At 32.7% G+C, this 21,125-nt stretch overlaps 1 protein-coding gene across 2 annotated transcripts in view; it reads right to left on the minus strand.

The window, feature by feature from the left end:
- Positions 1–881: 881 nt before the first annotated feature.
- SLCO4C1 (solute carrier organic anion transporter family member 4C1) overlaps positions 882–21,125 on the minus strand; it is a 75,393-nt gene continuing 55,149 nt past the window's right edge. For both annotated transcript variants that reach the window (XM_015080452.3, XM_027037236.2), the window contains exons 9-13: positions 17,479–17,632; positions 13,730–13,920; positions 12,320–12,384; positions 10,700–10,837; positions 882–1,513 (exon numbers count right to left, since the gene is read on the minus strand). In XM_015080452.3, coding sequence (XP_014935938.1) covers positions 1,356–1,513; positions 10,700–10,837; positions 12,320–12,384; positions 13,730–13,920; positions 17,479–17,632 — 706 coding nt within the window. In that variant the 3' untranslated portion in view covers positions 882–1,355. The remainder of the gene's footprint in view (positions 1,514–10,699; positions 10,838–12,319; positions 12,385–13,729; positions 13,921–17,478; positions 17,633–21,125) is intronic.

The raw sequence follows: 21,125 nt of genomic DNA on the forward strand, positions 1-21,125 counted from the left end.
ATTAAAGTGCCAAAATTATTTTCACTTTACCCATTTTCATTAAAAAGTTTATAAAAATGTATCATCTTATAAAATTGAGCACACTGAATGCAATTAAACCCTTGATAACTAAAAATCATTATGAACGCCAATTATTAAGTGACTTGTTCATCAAATATATGCATATATAGGGTGATTTCTTCTTCTCCCTAAATTAAGTATGAACTTCAACATTTTTCTTAATCTGTTATTCACAGATCTATTTCCTCCATATTCTGAGTAGACAAAGTTGGCTTCAATCTGAGCTAAAACAAATGGAGTGTTATAATGTTATATGTGAAATACTTTATCTTTCAAATAAATGATCAGTAGAAAAGTGGAGTTTAATGTATTAATCAAACAACATTAATACAGGCCCACTATCAGCAAAGTACTATTTTAGGTGCTGTAAATAATATATTAGGTGATAAGTTTTTAAAATGAGAAAAATTAAATTACTGAGTATGTAAATACTGATCAACAGTTTATTAAGAAGTCTTTTCAAAGAAAGCCAATAAAATGTACCTAAGTCATTTAAAAAAAAAATCTTCATATATAATTGGCACTTTACTGAAGTTGGTATTTCTCCCAGAAGACATATAATTGGATAATACTATTATGGAATCACAAAAGGAAAGTGTTAAAAATAAGAAATAGTAGCAAATTACTTCCTGCAATTCTTGAGTTAAAGTGAAAATATGTAAATACAATGTTATTCCTGAATTCATTTTATACTGGGATACAAAGAAGATAATCAACCTATGTTCTAATAATTCAGTAACCTTTTGTGATGGACAGACTAGTGTATATAAATTTAAAAACAAAGTAGCTGGTTTTAAATTCATGAGTTTTCAAGAATAGTTCTCAAAAATCATCACATAAATTTGGTTAGTTTAAATTTTCATACCATAAATTTTCTAAATAAGCCCCAACTACTGGTAATGATAATTAAACTAAAACAAGTTGCAAGAAGAATAGAAATATCACTTTGTTTTTAAGATATAAACTTTTAACTAATCACTGGCTTTTTCTCTAGTTTAGTTTATTAGTTTTTTATTTCACACCTGTACAATGGGAAGTGTGTGTGTGTGTGTGTGTGTGTGTGTGTGTGTGTGTGAGTTCTGAGGTTTTTGGTGGGTTCTGAAGGCACAAGTCTGTTTCTTATATTAAAACAAAAACAAACACGTTCATAAATATACAGGAAATGCATTTAATTACAAAATACCAACTTTTAAAATATGATTGTCCATATCGGGTGGATAATGCTGCAATGGCAATGTGAATTCTTACAAATGAAGGCCAATTTTCCGGTTGTAAAATGGTCTCCTTTTGCTATTTCACCCTTCATTTCCTGCATTGCTGAGATCACATTCTACTGAAACAGTCACAACTGCATTCTGACTCTGAAATGATACATCTGTGTCTAATGGTGGCGGCTTATACAAAAAGATTGCACACCCATTGAAGAAAACGGTGATAATTTTACAAGTAACACCTAAATACAAAAACAAAAATTAATCATGCATTTGGGCCTTTAAGTATTACAAAAAATTAATTCTCACTGAAAAATTCCTCATGAATAGAAACTACTTTAAAGAAGAGCATTATTTACAGTTCTATATTTTAAATTTTAAAAGTTTTACAAAGAAAGGTGATATTCTTCAGTAAAACATTTCTATACAACTCAATGAACTAGTCTTTATTTTCCCTTTTAAGTTTATTTATTCTGGGAAAGAGAGAGACAGAGAGCACACATGCAAGTGGGGGAGGGGCAGAGAGAGAGATGGAGAGAGCATAGCAAGCAGGTCCCCCACTGTCAGTGTAGAGCCTGACGTGGGACTCAATCTCACAAAACAGGAGATCATGACCTGAGCTGAAATCAAGAGCTGGATGCTTAATCGACTGAGCCTCTACTTTCTTTTCAAACAGTAAAATGTACGATAACTATTCTTTTCTTGGTTATGCTTGTACATTCTTATAAAAGAAGTATTACAGAGAATTAAATAAATCCATGTTTCATTTCTAATTTTATTAACATCATATGTATAAAAAGTTACAAGGAATGAAGCCAGTGACAAAATATAATAGCTTACTATATCCTTGAACCTAAGTAAGTTGTAGAATTTTCATGTCCATGAAGGAAAACAATTCTTAAAATAAAAAGCCTCTGGGGCTCTTAGGAGAAAGCTTCCATGAAATAGATCACATTGAATACTCATCCAAATTTAAGTATCAACTAAAAATATGAAACAGATTCACTTCACAAATTTTGTTTTCAAAGAACTCTGATTCTGAACTTGGCTACATGAAGAGAAACTATTTCTGGCCAGAGAATAAGCATTTAAGTCACGGTTGAATAAATTAAATGACCTCATAATGTAGTTTTTACAATAGCTAAATGTATTAGCCATTAGTATTTTATTCAAAACGCATATATGAAAAATAGGAATTTTCATTGAACTATGCATTTATAGAACTACATGTAGGAAGAATAATTACATAGGTATTATTGTCACAATGTTTTTAGAAAATTTAAAGGTATGTATGTTTTGGGGGAAAATTCTCATATTCATAGAGTAGGAAAAGGAACAAATTCATTATCTGTACCTTTTGGTTAAAAAATACAAGCATAACAAATTAAATAATTTTTAAGCATAAAAACACAGTGAATAAAAATGTTTAACAAGTAAAAGTGGTGGAAAGATTAATTTCGCCTAGTTAATATTTATTCTCCTATTATATTTTTGAATTTATGTATTTATTTCTTCAGTGGGCATTTTATTATTCTGTCATTATAAATTCAGACATCATTCTCTAGGTTTAAACACATTGAAGCTTAATAAGCTATCCTGATACATATACCAAAATACAATCACAGTCACAACAAACTGCACAATATGTAAGTATATACGTGTGTGTGTATTATAGCTAGGACTTCTGAATTTTTTTATTGAATTATAGTGGCATAAGATTTGTATTAGTTTCAAGTATATAAGAATACTTTGATATTTTTAAACATTATGAAATGATAACTACCGTAGGTCCAGTTACTGTCACCACATAAAGTCATTACAGTATTATTGAACATAGATCCTATGCTGTACATTACAACCTGTGACCTATTTTATAACTGGAAATTTGTACCTTTTATTCCCCTTCACCTATTTTGCCTGTCCATTCCTTCCCTCCCCTGTGTCAACTACCAGTTTGTTCTCTGTATCTACCAATCTGTTTCTGGCTTGTTTTGTTTCTTTTACTTGTTTGGCTTTTTTTAGATTCCACATATAAATGAGATCATATGTTATTTGTCTTTATCTGACTTATGTCATTTAGCATAATACCACCTAGGTCCATTCATGCTGTCACAAATAACAAGATTTCATCCTTTTTATTCCTGTGTAATGTTCCACTATATATATAGACCACATTTTCTTTATCCATTCATCTATCAATGGACACTTAGGTTACTTTCATATCTTACCTACTATAAATAATGTTGCAATGAACATAGGAGTACATATATTCATCAGATTAGTATTCTCATTTTCTTCAGATAAATACCCAGAAACACTCAGAAGTAGAATTACTAGATCATATTTAGTTTAGAATTAATAGATCTATTTTTAATTTTTTGAGGAACCCCCACACTAGTTTACATAGCAGCTGCACCAGTTTGTATTCCTACCGACAGTGCATGAGAGTTCCCTTTTCTCCACATCCTCACCAACACTTGTTATTTCTTCTTTTTGATAATAGCCATTCTGATAGGTGTGAGGTGATAGCTCACTGTGTTTTTGATTTGCATCTCCCTTATGATTAGTGATGTAAAGTATCTTTTCATGTGCCTGTTGGCCATGTGAATGTCTTCTTTGGAAAAACGTCTATCAGATCCTCTGCCTATCTTTTAATCAGGTTGGTTGTTTGCTTTTTGTGGTTGTTATTGAATTGTATGATTTCTGTATATAGTTTGAATATCGACCCCTTATTGGACATCTCATCTCCAAGCATCTTCTCCCATTAAGTTGCCTTTTCATCTGTTTATGGTTTCTTTCACTGTACAAAAAAAGTTTTTTAGTTGAATGTGACTACATTCCCTTTATTTATTTTTGCCTTAGTTTCCCTTGCCTGAACTCAGAGATCCAAAAAACTACTGTTAAGGCTGCTGTCAAAGAGCTTATTACGTTTTCTTCTAGGAATTTTATGGTTTCAGCTCTTACACTGAAGCCTTTAATACATTTTGACTTTATTGTTGTGTATGGTGTAACAAAGAGGTCCAATTTCATTCTTTTGCATGTAGCTGTCCAGTTTTCCCAGCACCATTTATTGAAGAGACTGTCTTTTCTCCACTGTATGTTCTTGCCTGCTTTATTGTAGGTTAATTGAGCATATAAATATGGGTTTACTTTTGGGATTTCCTTAGTGCAATTGAAAAAGTTGTTTTCTTGATTTCTCTTTCTCATAGTTTGCTATTAGTGTAGAGAAATGTGACAGATTTCTGTATACTAATTTTGCATCGTGCAACTTTACCTAATTCACTTATTATTTCCAATAGTTTTTATGGTGGACTTCCAATACTATGTTGAATAAAAGTGGTGAGAGTAAGCATCCTTGTCATGTTCCTTATCATGGAAGAAAAGCTTTTATCTTTTTACTGTGGAGTAAAATGTTAGCTGTGGGTTTGTCATATGTGTCCTTTATTTATTGAGGTATGTTCCCTCTTTACCTACTTTGTTTAGAGTTTTTATCACAAATGGATGTTGAATTCTGTCAAATGCTTTTCCTTCAATTATGGAAATGATCAGGTTTTTTATCCTTAATTTTGTCAATGTCATGTGTCACACTGATTGGTTTATGGGTACTGATGAACTCTGCATCCCTGAAACAAATCCCACTTAGTCATGGTTTATGATCCTTTTAATATACTGCTGAATTAAGTTTGATACTTTGTTGAGGACTTCTGCATTTATGTTCATTAGGGATATTTGCCTGTAATTTTCTTCTTTGCAGTGTCTTTGGTTTTAATATAAGGATAATGCTGGGCTCAGAAGGATTAAGTATTAATTCTTTAAATGTTTGGTAGAATTCACCTGTGAAGCCATCTGGACCTGGACCTTTGTCTGTTGGGTATTTTTTGATTACTGATTCAATTTCATTACTAGCAATTAGTCTTATTCAGATTTTCTATTTCTTCAAGATTCAGTCTTGGAAGACTATTTTTCTAGGAACTTACTCATTTCTTCTAGGTTATCTAATTTGATGGTGTATAATTGTTCATAATATTCTCTTATGATCCTTTGTATTTCTGTGGTGTCCACTGTAATTTCTCTTCTATCATTTCTGGTTTTATTTGTTTGGGCTCTCTTTGTTTCTTGACGAGTTTAGTTAAAAGTGTTGATTTTTGTTGATTTTTGTTGATGTTTTCAAATAACCAACTCTTCATTTCATTGATCTTATTTATTTATTTATCTATCTATCTATCTATCTATCTATCTATCTATCTCTTATTTCACTTACTTTTTCTCCTGGTCTTTATTATTTCCTTCCTTCTAAGAACTTTGGGCTTTGTTTTCTTTTTCTAGTTTCTTTAAATGTAAACTTAGATTGTTTGAGATTTTTATTGTTTCCTAAGGAAGGCCTGTATAACAATGAACTTCCTTCCCTTTTACAACTGTTATTTGCTGCATCCCCCAAATTCTAGAACATTGTGTTTCCATTTTTATTTATCTCAAGGTATTTTTTTAATTTCTCTTTTGATTTCTTCTTTGATCCACTGGTTGTTCAGTAGCATGTTTTTATTATTTTTATTATTTTTTTATTTTAATTAATTTATTTTTAAATTTATATCCAAGTTAATTAACATATAGTGCAACAATGATTTCAGGAGATTCCTTAATGCCCCTTACCCATTTAGCCCACCTTCCCTCCCACAACCCCTCTAGCAGCTCTCTGTTTGTTTTCTATATTTAAGAGTCTCCTATGTTTTGTCCTCCTCCCTGATTTTATATTATTTTTGCTTCACTTCCCTTATGTTCATCTGTTTTGTATCTTAAATTCCTCATATGAGTGAAGTCATATGGTATGTGTCTTTCTCTAATTTTGCTTAGCAAAATACTCTCTAATTCCATACATATAGTTCCAAGTGGCAATATTTCATTCTTTTTGATTGCTAAGTAATACCACATCTTCTTTATCCATTCAACCATCGATGGACATTTGAGCTCTTTTCATACTTTGACTATTGTCAATAGCATTGCTATAAACATTGGGGTGCATGTGACCCTTCAAAACAGCACACCTGTATCCCTTAGATAAATACCTAGTAGTGCAATTGCTGGGTCATAGAGTAGTTCTATTTTTAATTTTTTGAGGAACCTAAATACTGTTTTTCAGACTTGCTATACCAGTTTAGTAGCATTTTTTTAAAATCTTCACATATTTTGGAGTGACTGGGTGGCTCAGTTAAGCATCTGACTTTGGTTCAGGTCATGATCTTACAGTTTGCATGTTTGAGCCTGATGTCAGGCTCTGTGCTGACAGCTCAGAGCCTGGAGCCTGTTTCAGATTGTGTGTCCCTCTCTGTCTGCCCCTCCCCAGCTCACTCTCTCTCTTAAAAATAAATAAACATTAAAAAAAATTTTTAATAGAAAAATAAATAAATAAATCTTGACATATTTTGTGAACTTTCCAGTTTTCTTCTTGTAACTGATTTCCAATGTAATACTTTTGTGGCGAGAAAACATACCTGATATGATTTCAGTCTTCTCAAATTTATTGCAACTTGTTTTGTGACCCTGCATGTAATCTATTCTGGAGAATGTCCCATGTGCACTTGAAAAGAATGTGTATTCTGCTGTTTTGTCATGGAATGCTCTGTAAATATCTTTTAGGTTCATTTGATATATTTAAGGCCATACTTACATTATTGATTGCCTATCTGGATGATCTATCCACTAATGTGAGTGGGGTATTAAAGTCCCCTACTATTATGTATTACTATTTCTCCCATTAATACTGGTGATATTTGCTTTACATATTTAGGTACTGCTATGTTAGGTACAGAAATGTTTACAAATGCTATTGGATTGATACCTTTACCATTATGTAATGCCTTTGTCTCCTGTTCTGGTCTTTGTTTTAAAATCTATTTTGTCTGAGGGGCATCTGGGTGGCTCAGTCAGGTAAGTGTCTTGACTCTTGATTTTGGCTCAGGTCATGACCCCACAGTCCATGAGATTAACCCCCACTCTGGACTCAGCATGGAGCACAGAGACTTTGGATTCTCTCTCTTTCTCTGCCCCTCCCCTTCTCATGCTTGCTCGCTCTCTCTCTCTCTCTCTCTCTCTCTCTCTCTCTCCAAATAAATAAATAAACAAACAAACAAACAAACAAACAAACAAACTTAAAGTCTATTTTGTCTGAAGTAAGTATTGCTATTCCAGCTTTCTTTCTATTTTTATGGAATGTCTTTTCTATCCCTTCACTTTCAGTCTGGGAGCTTATAGTAGCATATACAAGGGTCTTGTCTTTTATCCATTCGGCCACTATATGTCTTTTGCTTATAGAATTTAATTCATTTACATTTAAAGCAATTACTCATAGGTATGTACTTACTGCCATTTTGTTAACTGCTTTCTGGCTATATTTGTAATCTGTTTCTGATCCTTTCTTCTTCTCTTTTTCTCTTCTCCTGTGGTTTATTTTCTTTTATTTGTTTAGATTCCTTTTTCTTTTCCTTTGTGCATTTACTATAAATTTTTTTACATGTGTGGTAACCATAAATTTCACATATAACATCTTACATATATAAGTCCCTTTCAAGTTGATGGTAACTTAATTTTGAACACATTTCAAAACTTTATACTTATACTCACATTCTCCACATTTTAGATTTTTGATAACACATTTTACATCTTTTTACTTCATGTTTCCTTAACTAATTATACATTTTAAATGAACTTTACTATTTTTATCTTTTACCCTTAACACTTACTTTATTAGAGGTTGATCTACTATCTTTATTATTTATTTACATATACTGGTGAGATTTTTATTCTCATGTTTTCTCATTAATTAGTGTCTTTTCTTTTTAGCTTAAGAGAAGTGCCTTTAATATTTCTTGTAAGGCCGGGTTAGTGGTGATGAACTTCCTTTAGTTTTTGCTTACATGGAAAACTCTTTATATCTCCTTTAATTCTAAATGATAACCTTGCTGGCTAGAGTACTCTTGCTTGACAGTTTTTTGTTTTTTTTCCTTTAAGGTTTTGAATATGTCATGCCACTCCTTTCCATCCTGTGCAGTTTCTGCTGAAAAACCCGCTGATAGGCTTATTGGGTTTACCTTATAGGTAATATATTTCATTCCCTTGCTGCTTTTAAGATTCTCTTTTATCTTTAACCTTTATCATTTTAATTATAATTTGTCTTGGTGTGTCTCTTTGGGTTCGTCTTATTTGGAACTTTCTGGGATATCTGGATGTTGATGATCCAGATGAACATCCAGATGATCCAGATGTTGATGAATCTTCCCTTTTCTAGATTAGGGAAGTTTTCGGCCATTATTTCTTCAAATAATTTTTCTGACCCTTTTCTCCCCTCTTCTCCTTCTGGGGCCCCTAAAATGCAAATGTTACTCCACTTAATGTTCTTCCAGAGGTCCCTTAAGGTATCACTTCTTTTAATTCTATTGTCATTTTGCTTCTCTGAGTGTTTTCCATTGCTGTCTTCCAGATCACTGATTCATTCCATTATTTTGTCCATTATGCTGCTGAAACCCTTAGAATATTTTTTAGTTCAGTTATGTCTTGTACCTTCCTATATTTTCTACATTTTTCTTGAAGTTCTCGCTATTCATCCATTCTTTTCCCAAAATTGGTGAGCATCTTTATGATCATTGCTTTGAACTCTTTATCAGTAGGCTGCTTATCTCTATTTCCCTAAAGTCTTTTTTTCTGAGAGTTGCTTTGTTCTTTGGTTTGGAATATATTCCTCTGTCTTCTCATTTTGCTTATCTCTCTGTTATTAGTCTATATGTTTTAGGTACAATGACTACCTTTTTCAGTCTTGAAGTCGTGAGCTTGTGTAAGAGCTGTTTCATGTGGCCCCAAAACACAATCTCCCCTGGCTACAGACACAGGCCCCCAATGGATATCCTTTTGTGGGCACTAAGTGCTAGCTGGCTACAATAGGGACGCAGCTGCTTTATGGGGTAGGTAGGGCTCCAGGTGCTTGGCCAATCCAGTTTTGGCTTGGCAGCCATATGGATAGGGCAGTGGTTAAGGTGTTTGCCTGATCCAGTTGGAGCTTGTCTGCTACATTGGGAGGGTGACGCTCAGGAAGTTTATCTTTCTAGTTGTGGCTAGATCTCTACAGTGGGTGAGTAAAGTACTGGGAATTTTCTCAGCCTAGTTACAGTGCAGGGTGCACAAACATGACCTCTGGTGCTAGTAGACGAGAGGGAGGGCACAGAAAATGACATTCAAAGACTGTCACCACCAAGTTGGGATGAAATTACAAAAATGGCAACTACCAGGGCTTCTGTCCCTGGATAATGTCACCGCAGGTTCCTGCCTCTCTAGCAGCCACCTTAAATTTAGTAAGTGGGTCTTCTGTGCTTATAGTCTGGGTGTTTTTCAATCTGTTGCTTTTGTGCTGGATCTCAGGATGAATGGGTCTGCACATAAGCCCTTTAAGAGTGGGATTTCTGTTCCCTATAGTTCTGTGATTCTCTTGATCTTAATCTCTGTTTATTTTCACAACCAGATGTTTTGAGATCTTGTCTTTCCAGTGCCAGTCCTCAGGGTCAGGGTGCCTATTGTGCAGCACAATCCATTCACTAGTTGAGGAACTGCTCTTTATTTTGGGGATCCCTCCCAATTGTGGAGTTACTGTGTCTGGGGTGAGATCCTCAGCAAGGCCATGTCTCTGCCTTTCCTACCCTACTTAATGCATCTCTTTTGTCTTTTGTTATGGGGTGCTGTGTCGAATGCTAAGATCCTTTTTAGAAAATTATTCTATATGTAGCTGTAAATTTATTGTGTCCATGGGAGGAGATGAGTTCAGGGTCTTCCTATGCCACCATCTTGAAACCTCTACCTCTATTTTTAATTTAAATATTTTAATATTTTAGGGTTTTTTTTAATTTTTAAATTTTAACTCTTGCAAAACACATGCATTGGCATAATCAATCTTTTGCAATCTTAAATGTCATTTATTGCTTAACCAAGACTATCCAAGATGGGCTACCAAAGGCAAAAAGGGTTAAACATCATAGCTAACCTTTTAAACTATAAAAACATTTCTTAAAACATGCCTCCGAGCCAAAAGATACTTCCCTACCTCAGCTCTAAGTACTTTCCAAAGAGCAGGTATCTAGATGACAATCATTCCAGAGAGTTTTTCAGAATTGTCTTTTATCTTTTTGTCAGACTTTCAAAAAAATTTTTGACAGAAATTGTTTTAAAAAATTACATGTGATTTCATGAAAGGTAAAATGTTATTCTCTTCTGAGACTGAGCCTAACAGACTCATTAAAACCTTTCATCACATGCTGTGTTAACTGATCTCTATAGGATACCCCAGTAGCATGAACTAATAAACATTATAAAACTTAAGTAACAATAAGATTTTTTTTTCTTTTGACATTACCAATTTAATCTAAAGTTATCAAGAAATCACCACTTACTTATGGCTACTAGCATGTAGGCCATCTTGATGTTATCATAAATCCAGCAAGCACCTCTAGTTCCACATTCATTAATATCCCACAGAATACATGTGCTGTCTATTGTGATACCAAATATAATTGGTCCAGGTATTGTGCCTAGAAGAATTATATGTGAAATACACATCAGTAAAGATTATAGCCTACAGTTATAGATTTTTATATACATGGTTATACATATATTTTATATAAATAAGACTAGGAATTAATCTGGACATATATAAATCAATCAGTTCATGTACAAGTAATAGGGGTATAAAGAAACAGATAAAACATTCTAAAATAATTATATATTATATACTTCTAATCAATTCAAAAATTCATTTTAATAAGAATATCTGGCATGCATTAGGCTAACATTTAGCTAAGTAAATATTTTAATTCACTGCTTTCCTAATTTAATGAATATGTTTGAAATTAGCTATTTTAATTTTAAAAAATCAAAATTATTGATGCACAAATGCTAAACTACAGTATATGTGTTATGTGCATGTGCATGCATGAAGAGTGCACATGTGTATGCACACACATGCACATACATATACATTCATACTAACATGCTTAGGAATACTATCTCAAAAACACCCCCTCCCTCGCATGAAGTCACGAGGCTCTAAGCTGCCACATCTTTAGGAAGTTTCCAACTGTTGCAAATCAAATACATGAAGTGGTATTTCTTAGACAAAGATTTCAGTTACATCCAGTCTGTTTTTTCATGACCTGAAGACTGACAGAGTCAAAATAGCACTGGATTGAGAATAAAGTTATCATTTTCCTATTCTCATTTTCACCACAAATTGTGTAACCCTGGGCAAATCCCTGAATCTCCCAGAACCTTAATTTATTCACCTGAAGATGGGAAAGTTGGTTCACAGGATTTCTAATGCTCCTAACTTTTGGTTTTTAGTTTTATAAATGATCTTTATATTATGGGTATAATATTGTGGGAATAATCATACATACATATAATTATATGTATAATACAGTATTTCTGTCCTTCTGTTTCTTCCTACATCTGGAAACTTATGAAATTTTCTATAAAATCTTTCTTCCATCAATTCTTAACTAGCCACAATATGTATGCCAAATTTTAATTGAAATTTGTTAACTCATTTTTCATTGCTAATACGATATAATTATGTCCCAAATGGAGATCAATGCTGGGAGAAAAGGAATTGCAATAGTTATAAATATGATTCTATCATAATTTATGTTGATAATAGGTTTTACATGAATAGGAAAAATTTATGTATTTTACTGTGCTCAAGTAAAAATGTGTTGATGATCCTATGTTATATTTATAATAAATATGATACACTCTTTAAAGTTATATTTGTAACAAAATTGGAAATGACAGTTAACCAATCAGGTAGGTTAAAGAGTAAAGTCATTATTTTCTTATGTGATCTATAAACAATACTACATCTCAAATATTAGAAAACAACTTTCTTCAATGACAATTACATAGTTTTCTATGGCATTTAAATTATTTTCTTGGCATATCCCTTAAGTGAATTAATCAATAATGCTAATCAACAAAAATAACCAACAGTCACCAATGAATTAAGAAAAATGGCATACCAACTAATCGAAGCAGCATAAACTGTATTCCCAATGCTAGGGACCGTTGTCTCTGATTAACACACCTAAAGATATCAAATACGTATACATTAACTAAAAGTGGTCATATAGTATATTTGCTCTTAAAGCCAATTTATTTTTCTACCAGTTTAGCATTTCTAGATTAAGTAAATGTTATGTGCATGAAATAAACAAACTATTTGTAACAGCTTATACAGAGTTGAACCTTTCTGGAATTATAAAAGAAGAAAAATGTTATATGAACTAAAACACTACAAAACACCAAAAAGAATCAAAGTTTGACAAATATATCGAATATGTATGAATTGAAACAAATGTAAAAAAGAAAGCACATGCATTAACAAGACTTGTTTTTTACTATCCCTTAAGTCACAAGTCACATGACTTAAGTCACAAACAAATAAATATTACTCTAATTCTTACTAAGTTTTGAGACAGAAACCATACATAGGGGATAAAGTACTAATTCAGGTTTTGTAAAACAGTTGTTGAGGCTCAATCTGATTCAACAATGATTCTTTAAGTAATGACTATCAAACATGAAATGAGACACGATACTGGCACACAAGAGTTAGAAAGGAGATAAAAGAGATCAACTAGTTTTTAAAAACAAACATGTAGTTGAAAAGTTTTATAGATAATGTTCCAAAAATGAAGTTTTAAAAAATCGTTTTCTCAGTTCTCTAACTTCAATTTCCACATAGGATAATGTTATCAGACTATTTAATATTTGCAGACAGAATCTCCAAAATTTCCAATGGACAAATGTATGTGAAAAAGTAATGAGTATCAGGGAACAAAAACTGAAGAGTAAAAAAGCTAGAGGTTGTTAGGAAAGACATAGAAAGACTGATGAACTTATGAAAGGGCAGTTTTTTTATCAAAAAAAATTGATAAGTATTTTTATCAAGTGTTGTGAAGGAAAAAGAGCAAATTGAAAGCTCAAAACACTGCCAAGAGCCATGTGGCATCTAGCTTCTCATCTAGTAGAGCATTGTTTAGAGAAGGTTGAATATCACTGCACCTACTATATGAGGTAGAATTCAGGTCATTCTGATTCTGACATATGCGGAATACTCTACATTTCCATCATACTCAAACGCGGTTGAATAGCTTAAACTGAAGCCTGATGAAAGAGTCAGAGAAGCTAAAGTCAAGTATATTCCAGATAGGCAATATTAAGACACTTTCACATACATGATCACATTTAAACCTCATATATCTGGGGTTCAATGAAGTAGCTTTTCCAATGTCATAGAAGTAACAATGTTATAAGAACTGAATTAGTTTTAGAACCAGTGGTCAATATATGAACCAAATGAACCTGAGTCTATTTTCTTTACACTCAAATTGTCTTAGGGATGGCAAATTTCACAATATAATACATACCTTAGGATGGACACAGTTATAGGAGTACCAGCCATAAATGTAAAGATAATTGTAGCAAAGAAAATGCCAAGGAATATGGGCAAATTTGCACATCGACTTTCACATTTTCCAGCTTTAACTTCAGAAATAAAACTTGCCGAAGTAGGAGTTATTTCTGTATTCCTTGCAATACAGGAACAATTGTAATATTCCTACAAATATTAGACATGATGATATTGCACGTGCTTATCTTGAAAACATATTTTATCATTGTAAGTTAGGTGATTTACAGACATGGCAATCATTTTACACAATCTTAATCTTTGAACAACAAATAATGCTACAAAAGAGTAATTAACTCTTAAGAGATTAAGTAAGTGAAAATAAAGGACAACATTTATGAAGTAGAATCATCTGTATTTGAGTAGTGTTCACTGCTTCAACTTGTAAGCTATTACTGACTCATAACTTATAAAATAAATGGACAAGAATATACCAATTATCTGACCTCACCTTCCAGACTACTTTTAATAAATCATATTTGTTCAAATTATTTTCTTGCTTTCTTTTCCATTATAGAAGGTAAAGAAGCACACTATCTACGATAGTTTGAAAGGACAAACACTATAATTTTAACAAATGTCACCGCAAAATTAACTAATATATCACAAGTCTCTAGGAAAAAAATATGTTGCTCTCAAGTAAACAACTTTACTATTATCTTCTGAACTTTCTGTAATTGCTTTACTAAAAGCAAGTTCTATCCCTTCTAAGATGACATATTTATGACAATGATAAGCTAGAAGTTATTGCTTCATTATCCTAAAGGCTATTTTATATATAAATATATAAGATTAACTATTTAATATATACTTACATATAAATTAATAATATGAACTGTTGGAAGGTAACATGTTAAAAGATTACAATTATTACTTTTGTAGGAAAGAAATTCAGAGTTTAGGGGTGCCTGGATGGCTCAATTGGTTAAGCTTCTGACTTCGGCCTAAGTCATGATCTTGCCATTCCCAAGTTCAAGCCCCGCATTGGGGTCTGTGCTGGCAGCTCTGAGCCTGGAACCTGCTTCAAATTCTGTGTCTCCTTCTTTCTCTCTTCCCCTCCCCCTTCCTCACTCTGTCTCTCTCTCTCTCTCAACAATAAATAAACATTAGGAAAAAAAATTCAGAGTTTAAGAAGTTTGTTAGGCATAATTACTTTTTAAATGTTTTTTTACAGCTCAATTGCATTCTTACTATAACTCTTTTTACAAGTTTAAGGCCTCAATAAAGTCATAACAGAGCCATATAAGTCAAAGGGAAATAGTACTTTTTTTATTCTAAAGGCCAGAGACCTTTTTTCAGTGCTAAAGCTAATCTAAGGCCAGTGGTACTGACACAGGATATCCAAATATGCAGATGACACTCCCAAAATGGAATATTACATACTCAGCACCTGGATATATCAAATAAAGAAGAAATGTAGCCTTTAAAATTTTAAGAGAAAAGTATTTTATATCTTGATAAAACTATATACCTCTCTTAAATAAAAAAGTATACAATTTTACCTGCAATATACTAGCTCTTACTCAACATTTGCTTTGTTGTTTGGGTCAGTGTAAAAATATAAGACTAATATTTCTGTGAACAAATGTGCATAGGTATTTACTGTATTATTATCAATGCATTTTGCCCCTCTGAAATATTCCATAAGAAAAAAATCCTGTGAAAAAATGAGTTGTGACATGGACCAGATAGACATGAAAAGCCAGAACAAATAGAAAATTTGTAAGTCAAAATAACTTGCTTTTCCTAAACAATCACTAGAAGACAATTTGCTATTTAAGATGGAAATTACAGTACTTGGGGAAAAATATAAATATCAAATTAATCATATCAAAATAACCAATACCACTTCAACTATGTTCTGGGTATTAAAGTTTTTTTTTTCTTTTTTTTGGTTTCCTTATGCAGGATAATATTTGTGTCTAACATTTTTAGTTATGGGAGTAAAAATCTACAAATATCTTTTTGTTGTAATCTACTGATTAGAGTTATTCAATAGCCCTTAGCAATCATATTTTATACACAAGAAATGTTACCTACATACCTACCTCTGAAAGTAATAGTTACCTATTATTCGATACTTCTGATTCTGTAACATGCATCATGCTCATTTGCGGAATTTGATCCCTTATAAGTAACACAAACACCTAATTTTCTCAATCTGTTTTAAAACTAAAGGAAGCCCAGATGTCTACTAGTTTGAAGGCATGATAACCCTGAGACCTGAGATCTTAAAAATCTTCTGGAGGCCATTTATTTTTCATAGGTACTTTATGGTAATGATCTAGTTTTATCCCATGGATTAAAATTGCACATATGGTACCCCAGTCTGTTATGTCTACTATGATTCACCACAGATATTTTTTTGACACATTTTTCAATGTTCTTAGATGATCGTTTTAAAATCTATAAGCTAGGTAATATGGAAAAAAATGTACATTGTTCCTCATATTCTCACACACCCTGCAGGAAGATCAAATCCTAGTATGTTCAGATAAATTTCTAATGTATTTATTACACACAAAATCATTAAAGATATGTGTACATGTATATGCACACATATATTTATGTTTATGAACATATAAACGCATACAACCACACACATATACACACAACCACATCCAAGTTGGCTTTAGAAGAAATCTGAAATAATTTTATAGATTCTTTCAATTAGCTTTTTCTACTTATTTATGTATAAATCTTTTCTTACAATCTTAAACTTATCTTTATATGGTAAAAGAAATGCCATTCCACTAGTCTACATTTCAAATATTCAAGATTGTACTGTTTTGTCATAATTGTTATGTATCTTACTCATTGTGGTCTCTTATTTTACAGTATATATTTCTCTCAGATCTTTTTAAAGTTATCACATTACGTATTAATCCATAACATATTATGTACTACTAATAATCTGAATGCTATTTTTCCCCAAACTCTTAAATTTAGCTAAGATGAAATCTTTAGATTATAGATATAGTACAATAAAATTCTATTGGATCTTTTTAAACTATTTAGCTGTTTAAAAAAATCATATCTAGGTAAACTAATATGCATTCTAACCTAGAATTAAAAGTAAATTTGTATTTGAGAATTAATGATTTGGGGCATTTTAAAATGAATCTGTGGTGCATCAGATAAGAATAATAAATATTTATTATGTTTCTAATATATACACTGTAATTAGTAAGAAAAGAAGTTCCCTGACTTCTAGGGGCATAAAGCATGGTTGAGAAAATAACACAATGTAAAAAGGTAAATAATATTTCATTACTATAATAGAAGTGATGTAACAAGATGTAGGTGATTAACTGCCAAATTTATTTTTCAACATTTAATGCATCTGAAATATAAAGGAAGAAGAGTCTTTTCCAGCAGGAGTGCTTAGGGTCTTTAAAAAACAAAAAATGTATATATGCATACACACACACACAATTAAGAACACTGTGCATGAGCTCTACCCTCTTAACAAATTTAAAGTGTGTAATACATTATTGTTGACAATACATACAATGTTGTATAGCAGATCGCTAAAGTTTATCCATCTAACTTTGACTGAAACTTTATGCTGGCTTCTGAATGAAGGAGGTGGGCCAGCAAGGGAAGAACAGACAGGTACTACATAACTCCACTAGAAGGACAAAGAAGGTCATCCATAAATGTACAAACACACTACCTCATTAAGGTAAAGCAGAAGACCCAAGTTACCTTTGGCTGTCTTTTTAAAAGAGAATTTTTACAACCTGCAAAGCAGGGAGAGAAATACTGGACCCCATCTCCTCCACAGACAGGATAATAATATGATTGAAAGCAGTTACAATCGGCATTACAAGGAGCAGTCAAGTTTCCCAGTTCTCCTGTCCTGTCATCAAGAAATGAAATGAGGCAAATTATCTATATTGTAACTTTTAATGAGCACTTCAGAAGCATTATTAGATCTTGCCCTTCAGTCATTTATTTACTCACTCAACACATACTTAATTACTGAATGAATAAAACAAATCAAATGTCTGCCTTTTCACACAAAATTTAATTTCTTGTGGGAGAGAGAGTCAGCATAAACAATACTTATATAATACAATGTGTCTCAGTGATAAGAAAAACAGGCAGAGTAAGCAAATAAAGCAGGGTTTCTCATTAGGTACTACATTATTCTTTGAAGGGGTAGCAGGGAGGGAGTGCTGCTTTTGTGGATTATAGGATGCCTAGCAGCATCCCTGGCCTCTACCCATTAGATGCCAGTAGTATCCCTCAGTTATGATAACCAAAATGTCTCCAGACAGTGCTAAATTTCCCTAGAGTGTGGAAAATTTTACATCTACAAGGATGAATAAAATAATGGTTTTCAAAATACTCATACTCATTTTATCAGTGGGAAAACTAGGGCCCAGAGAGATTAAGCTTTCTATCTTCACCAAATAGTCCTGGTTCCCAGACTCAGTTTTGTTCCATGCTGCCTTTTAATAGGATGCGATATCTTTGATAACATCGTTATGTTATTGTTAGGGTTACCCTAACCAAAGATACTTCTCCAATCCCTGTTTGTTCATCCATTCAACCAATAAACATTGAGCAAATGCTAGGCCCTATGCTAGGTATCAGGAATACAGCTGAGTAAAGTAGTTGCTGTCCTCAAAGATTTCACAGTCTAGGAGTAGAGATAGACACAGAAAATTATACACTAATATGGTGAACATGGTTACAGGTATTTGCAAAGTGTACTTTAGAAGCACTGAAGGACAAGCTGAAGTTTAGGTGAGAGTCTTTAGGAGCTACTACCTGAGAAAGTCTTAAAGGATGAGTAAGAGTTAGCTGGATACATGGGGAATGTGAAGGGCACTTCAGAAAAGCTGGTACAAAAGCATAAAGGTGAGATATAGCTTCCTATATGGACAAATATGAATGATGTCTGAGGCAGTGAGTGATCAGAAACATAGTTGAAGAGGGGTCAGAGACCAGATAAATGAAGGCCTTATCGACCTGTTAAAAAAAACAATGGGTTTGAACCTATTTTTGAAAAGGTAATCAAAGTATTTTTACACTGGAAAGTGACACTGTCAAAAGCACATCTTAGAGAAATAATGCTAGGAGTGATGCAGAGTATAAATGTGAAGGAAGGAGACCAGTTATAATATGCCAAACAGTAATTTATGACAATCGACAATATATAGGAGAACCAAAATAGAACATTTGATTAAAGGAGATAGATTTGGGAAATATTTTGGCTGATTCTGGATGTAGAATCATCTAAAATGTTGGGGGTAAGATTCGGTGTTTGAAGATGGGTATAGGACAAAAGAGTCAAGAAACTATTATTAGAAAAATAGGCAATGCTTGAAAAGTTTATTAAATGCTCTTAATATATACATATTGTTTTTAAAATACATAACACATTTTAAATTTCCTGAATATTTAAAATATACACGTGTATAAACACACACACCCATGCCACATACTGTCTAACTTGGTGTTTTGGTAGAAAAAGAGAACTAGTTTGGGGAGGATATGATGAATGAGGTTTTATGCATACTGAGGTTTAAGAGTATCAGAATTTGGTGAAGAAATATGGCCTGGAGCTAGATATCTAATATCGTTTGCATATAAATGTGGCTGAAACCATGATAATGATAAGATTAGCCATATAAGGAGCATAGAGCAAGAGAGTAGAGGTCTCAAGTGTCCATTTATTTCATGAATACATAGTAAGCTCCAATATTGTGCTAGACTCTACTCAAAGTGATGGAAACATATCTAAAAGAAATAAATAGAGAAAGGGAGCGAGGAAAGAAGGAAATGGAAAAGGAAGGCAGGCAGGTAGGGCAGAAAAAGATAATAAAATCCCTCCTCATCACCATGAAGCTAACTTCCTTGCTTTCCACTGCAGGTCAAAATCAGTAAATGAGTGATTTATCTAAGGATTATAAGAGAATAACTGTTATGTTGGAAAATGATATTTAAGGGGTAGGTGGAGAATAAAGAGTCAAGAAAGAGTAAAGGAGAGAAAACAAATTGGAAACAAATCAGTGGAAATTGGAAGAAAAGGTGATCAAAGAGTGAATTGTAAATAATTCATTACTCTGCCTGGAGTCTCTTCCTCTAATCAATTCCATAGGCTGCTGCTAGATTTCTTTATCAAGCATTATTTTACCCACAAAAACAAGCATTATAGTCTACCTACAACTAGCTTACAATATAGATACAGAAGTAAGGTGACTACAGAAATACTACCCCTTCAATTCTAGAAATGGCGTCTACACATTTTTAAACTTAACTTTTCCAACGTAAAATTCTCACACTATCAATATGTGATTACTAAGAACATGAAGGTGTATGACAGTATGATGCAAACTTAAGTAGAAACAGAGAAATGTAGCATATATTCCTTTTAGTTAAGTGTATATAAACTACTTAAGCCTATATATTTTATAAAGGTTAATTTCATGAGGTAAAGGGGAAACTATTATTAGAAAAATAGTCAATGCTTGAAAAGTTTCTTAAATGCTCTTAATATATACATATTGTTTTTAAAACACATAACATATTTTAAATTTCCTGAATATTTAGGGGCGCCTGGGTGGCGCAGTCGGTTAAGCGTCCAACTTCAGCTAGGTCACGATCTCGCGGTCCGTGAGTTCGAGCCCCGCGTCAGGCTCTGGGCTGATAGCTCAGAGCCTGGAGCCTGTTTCGGATTCTGTGTCTGCCTCTCTCTCTGCCCCTCCCCCGTTCATGCTCTGTCTCTCTCTGTCCCAAAAATAAATAAACGTTGAAAAAAAAATTTCCTGAATATTTAAAATATACACGTGTATAAACACACACACCCATATATGTGAGCAACACATTTATAACAAATAATAGAATTTAAATGTCAATTTCTTATTTGAATCCCAACTATTCTATAATTATGTCTCTACTGTAAGGAAAGATTTCCCTAAACCTATCATAACATCTTAATAGGTATGCATCTTTAAGGTGCTGTTTCAGATAAGTAAAGCAATTCTCGCTATAGACCAGATAGAGAAAAAATACTGTGTGTACTAACTACAGTATTTCATATTTCACAAGGCTCTAAGTAGAAAGTAAAACACAAATCACAATTATCAACACTGATTACCAGAACAAACCCAGAGTCAAGGCAATATGAGAACAGTAGGAAGCTTTAATAACTAATATATTTCTAGAAATGACAGTCTGCTTTCAATTGTTGTGTCCACATTAAACATTAAATAATAAATTAATGTAAAATATTACAAATATTAAAAATACCCTCTGAAATGATTAGTATTGTTAATCTTAAGGTTTTTTTTTAAAGTTTCATTCATTTTTGAGAGAGAGAAAGCATGTGCGCATGCACAAGT

This window comes from Acinonyx jubatus, chromosome A1 (genome assembly GCF_027475565.1).
Source record: "Acinonyx jubatus isolate Ajub_Pintada_27869175 chromosome A1, VMU_Ajub_asm_v1.0, whole genome shotgun sequence".
NCBI lineage: Eukaryota > Metazoa > Chordata > Mammalia > Carnivora > Felidae > Acinonyx > Acinonyx jubatus.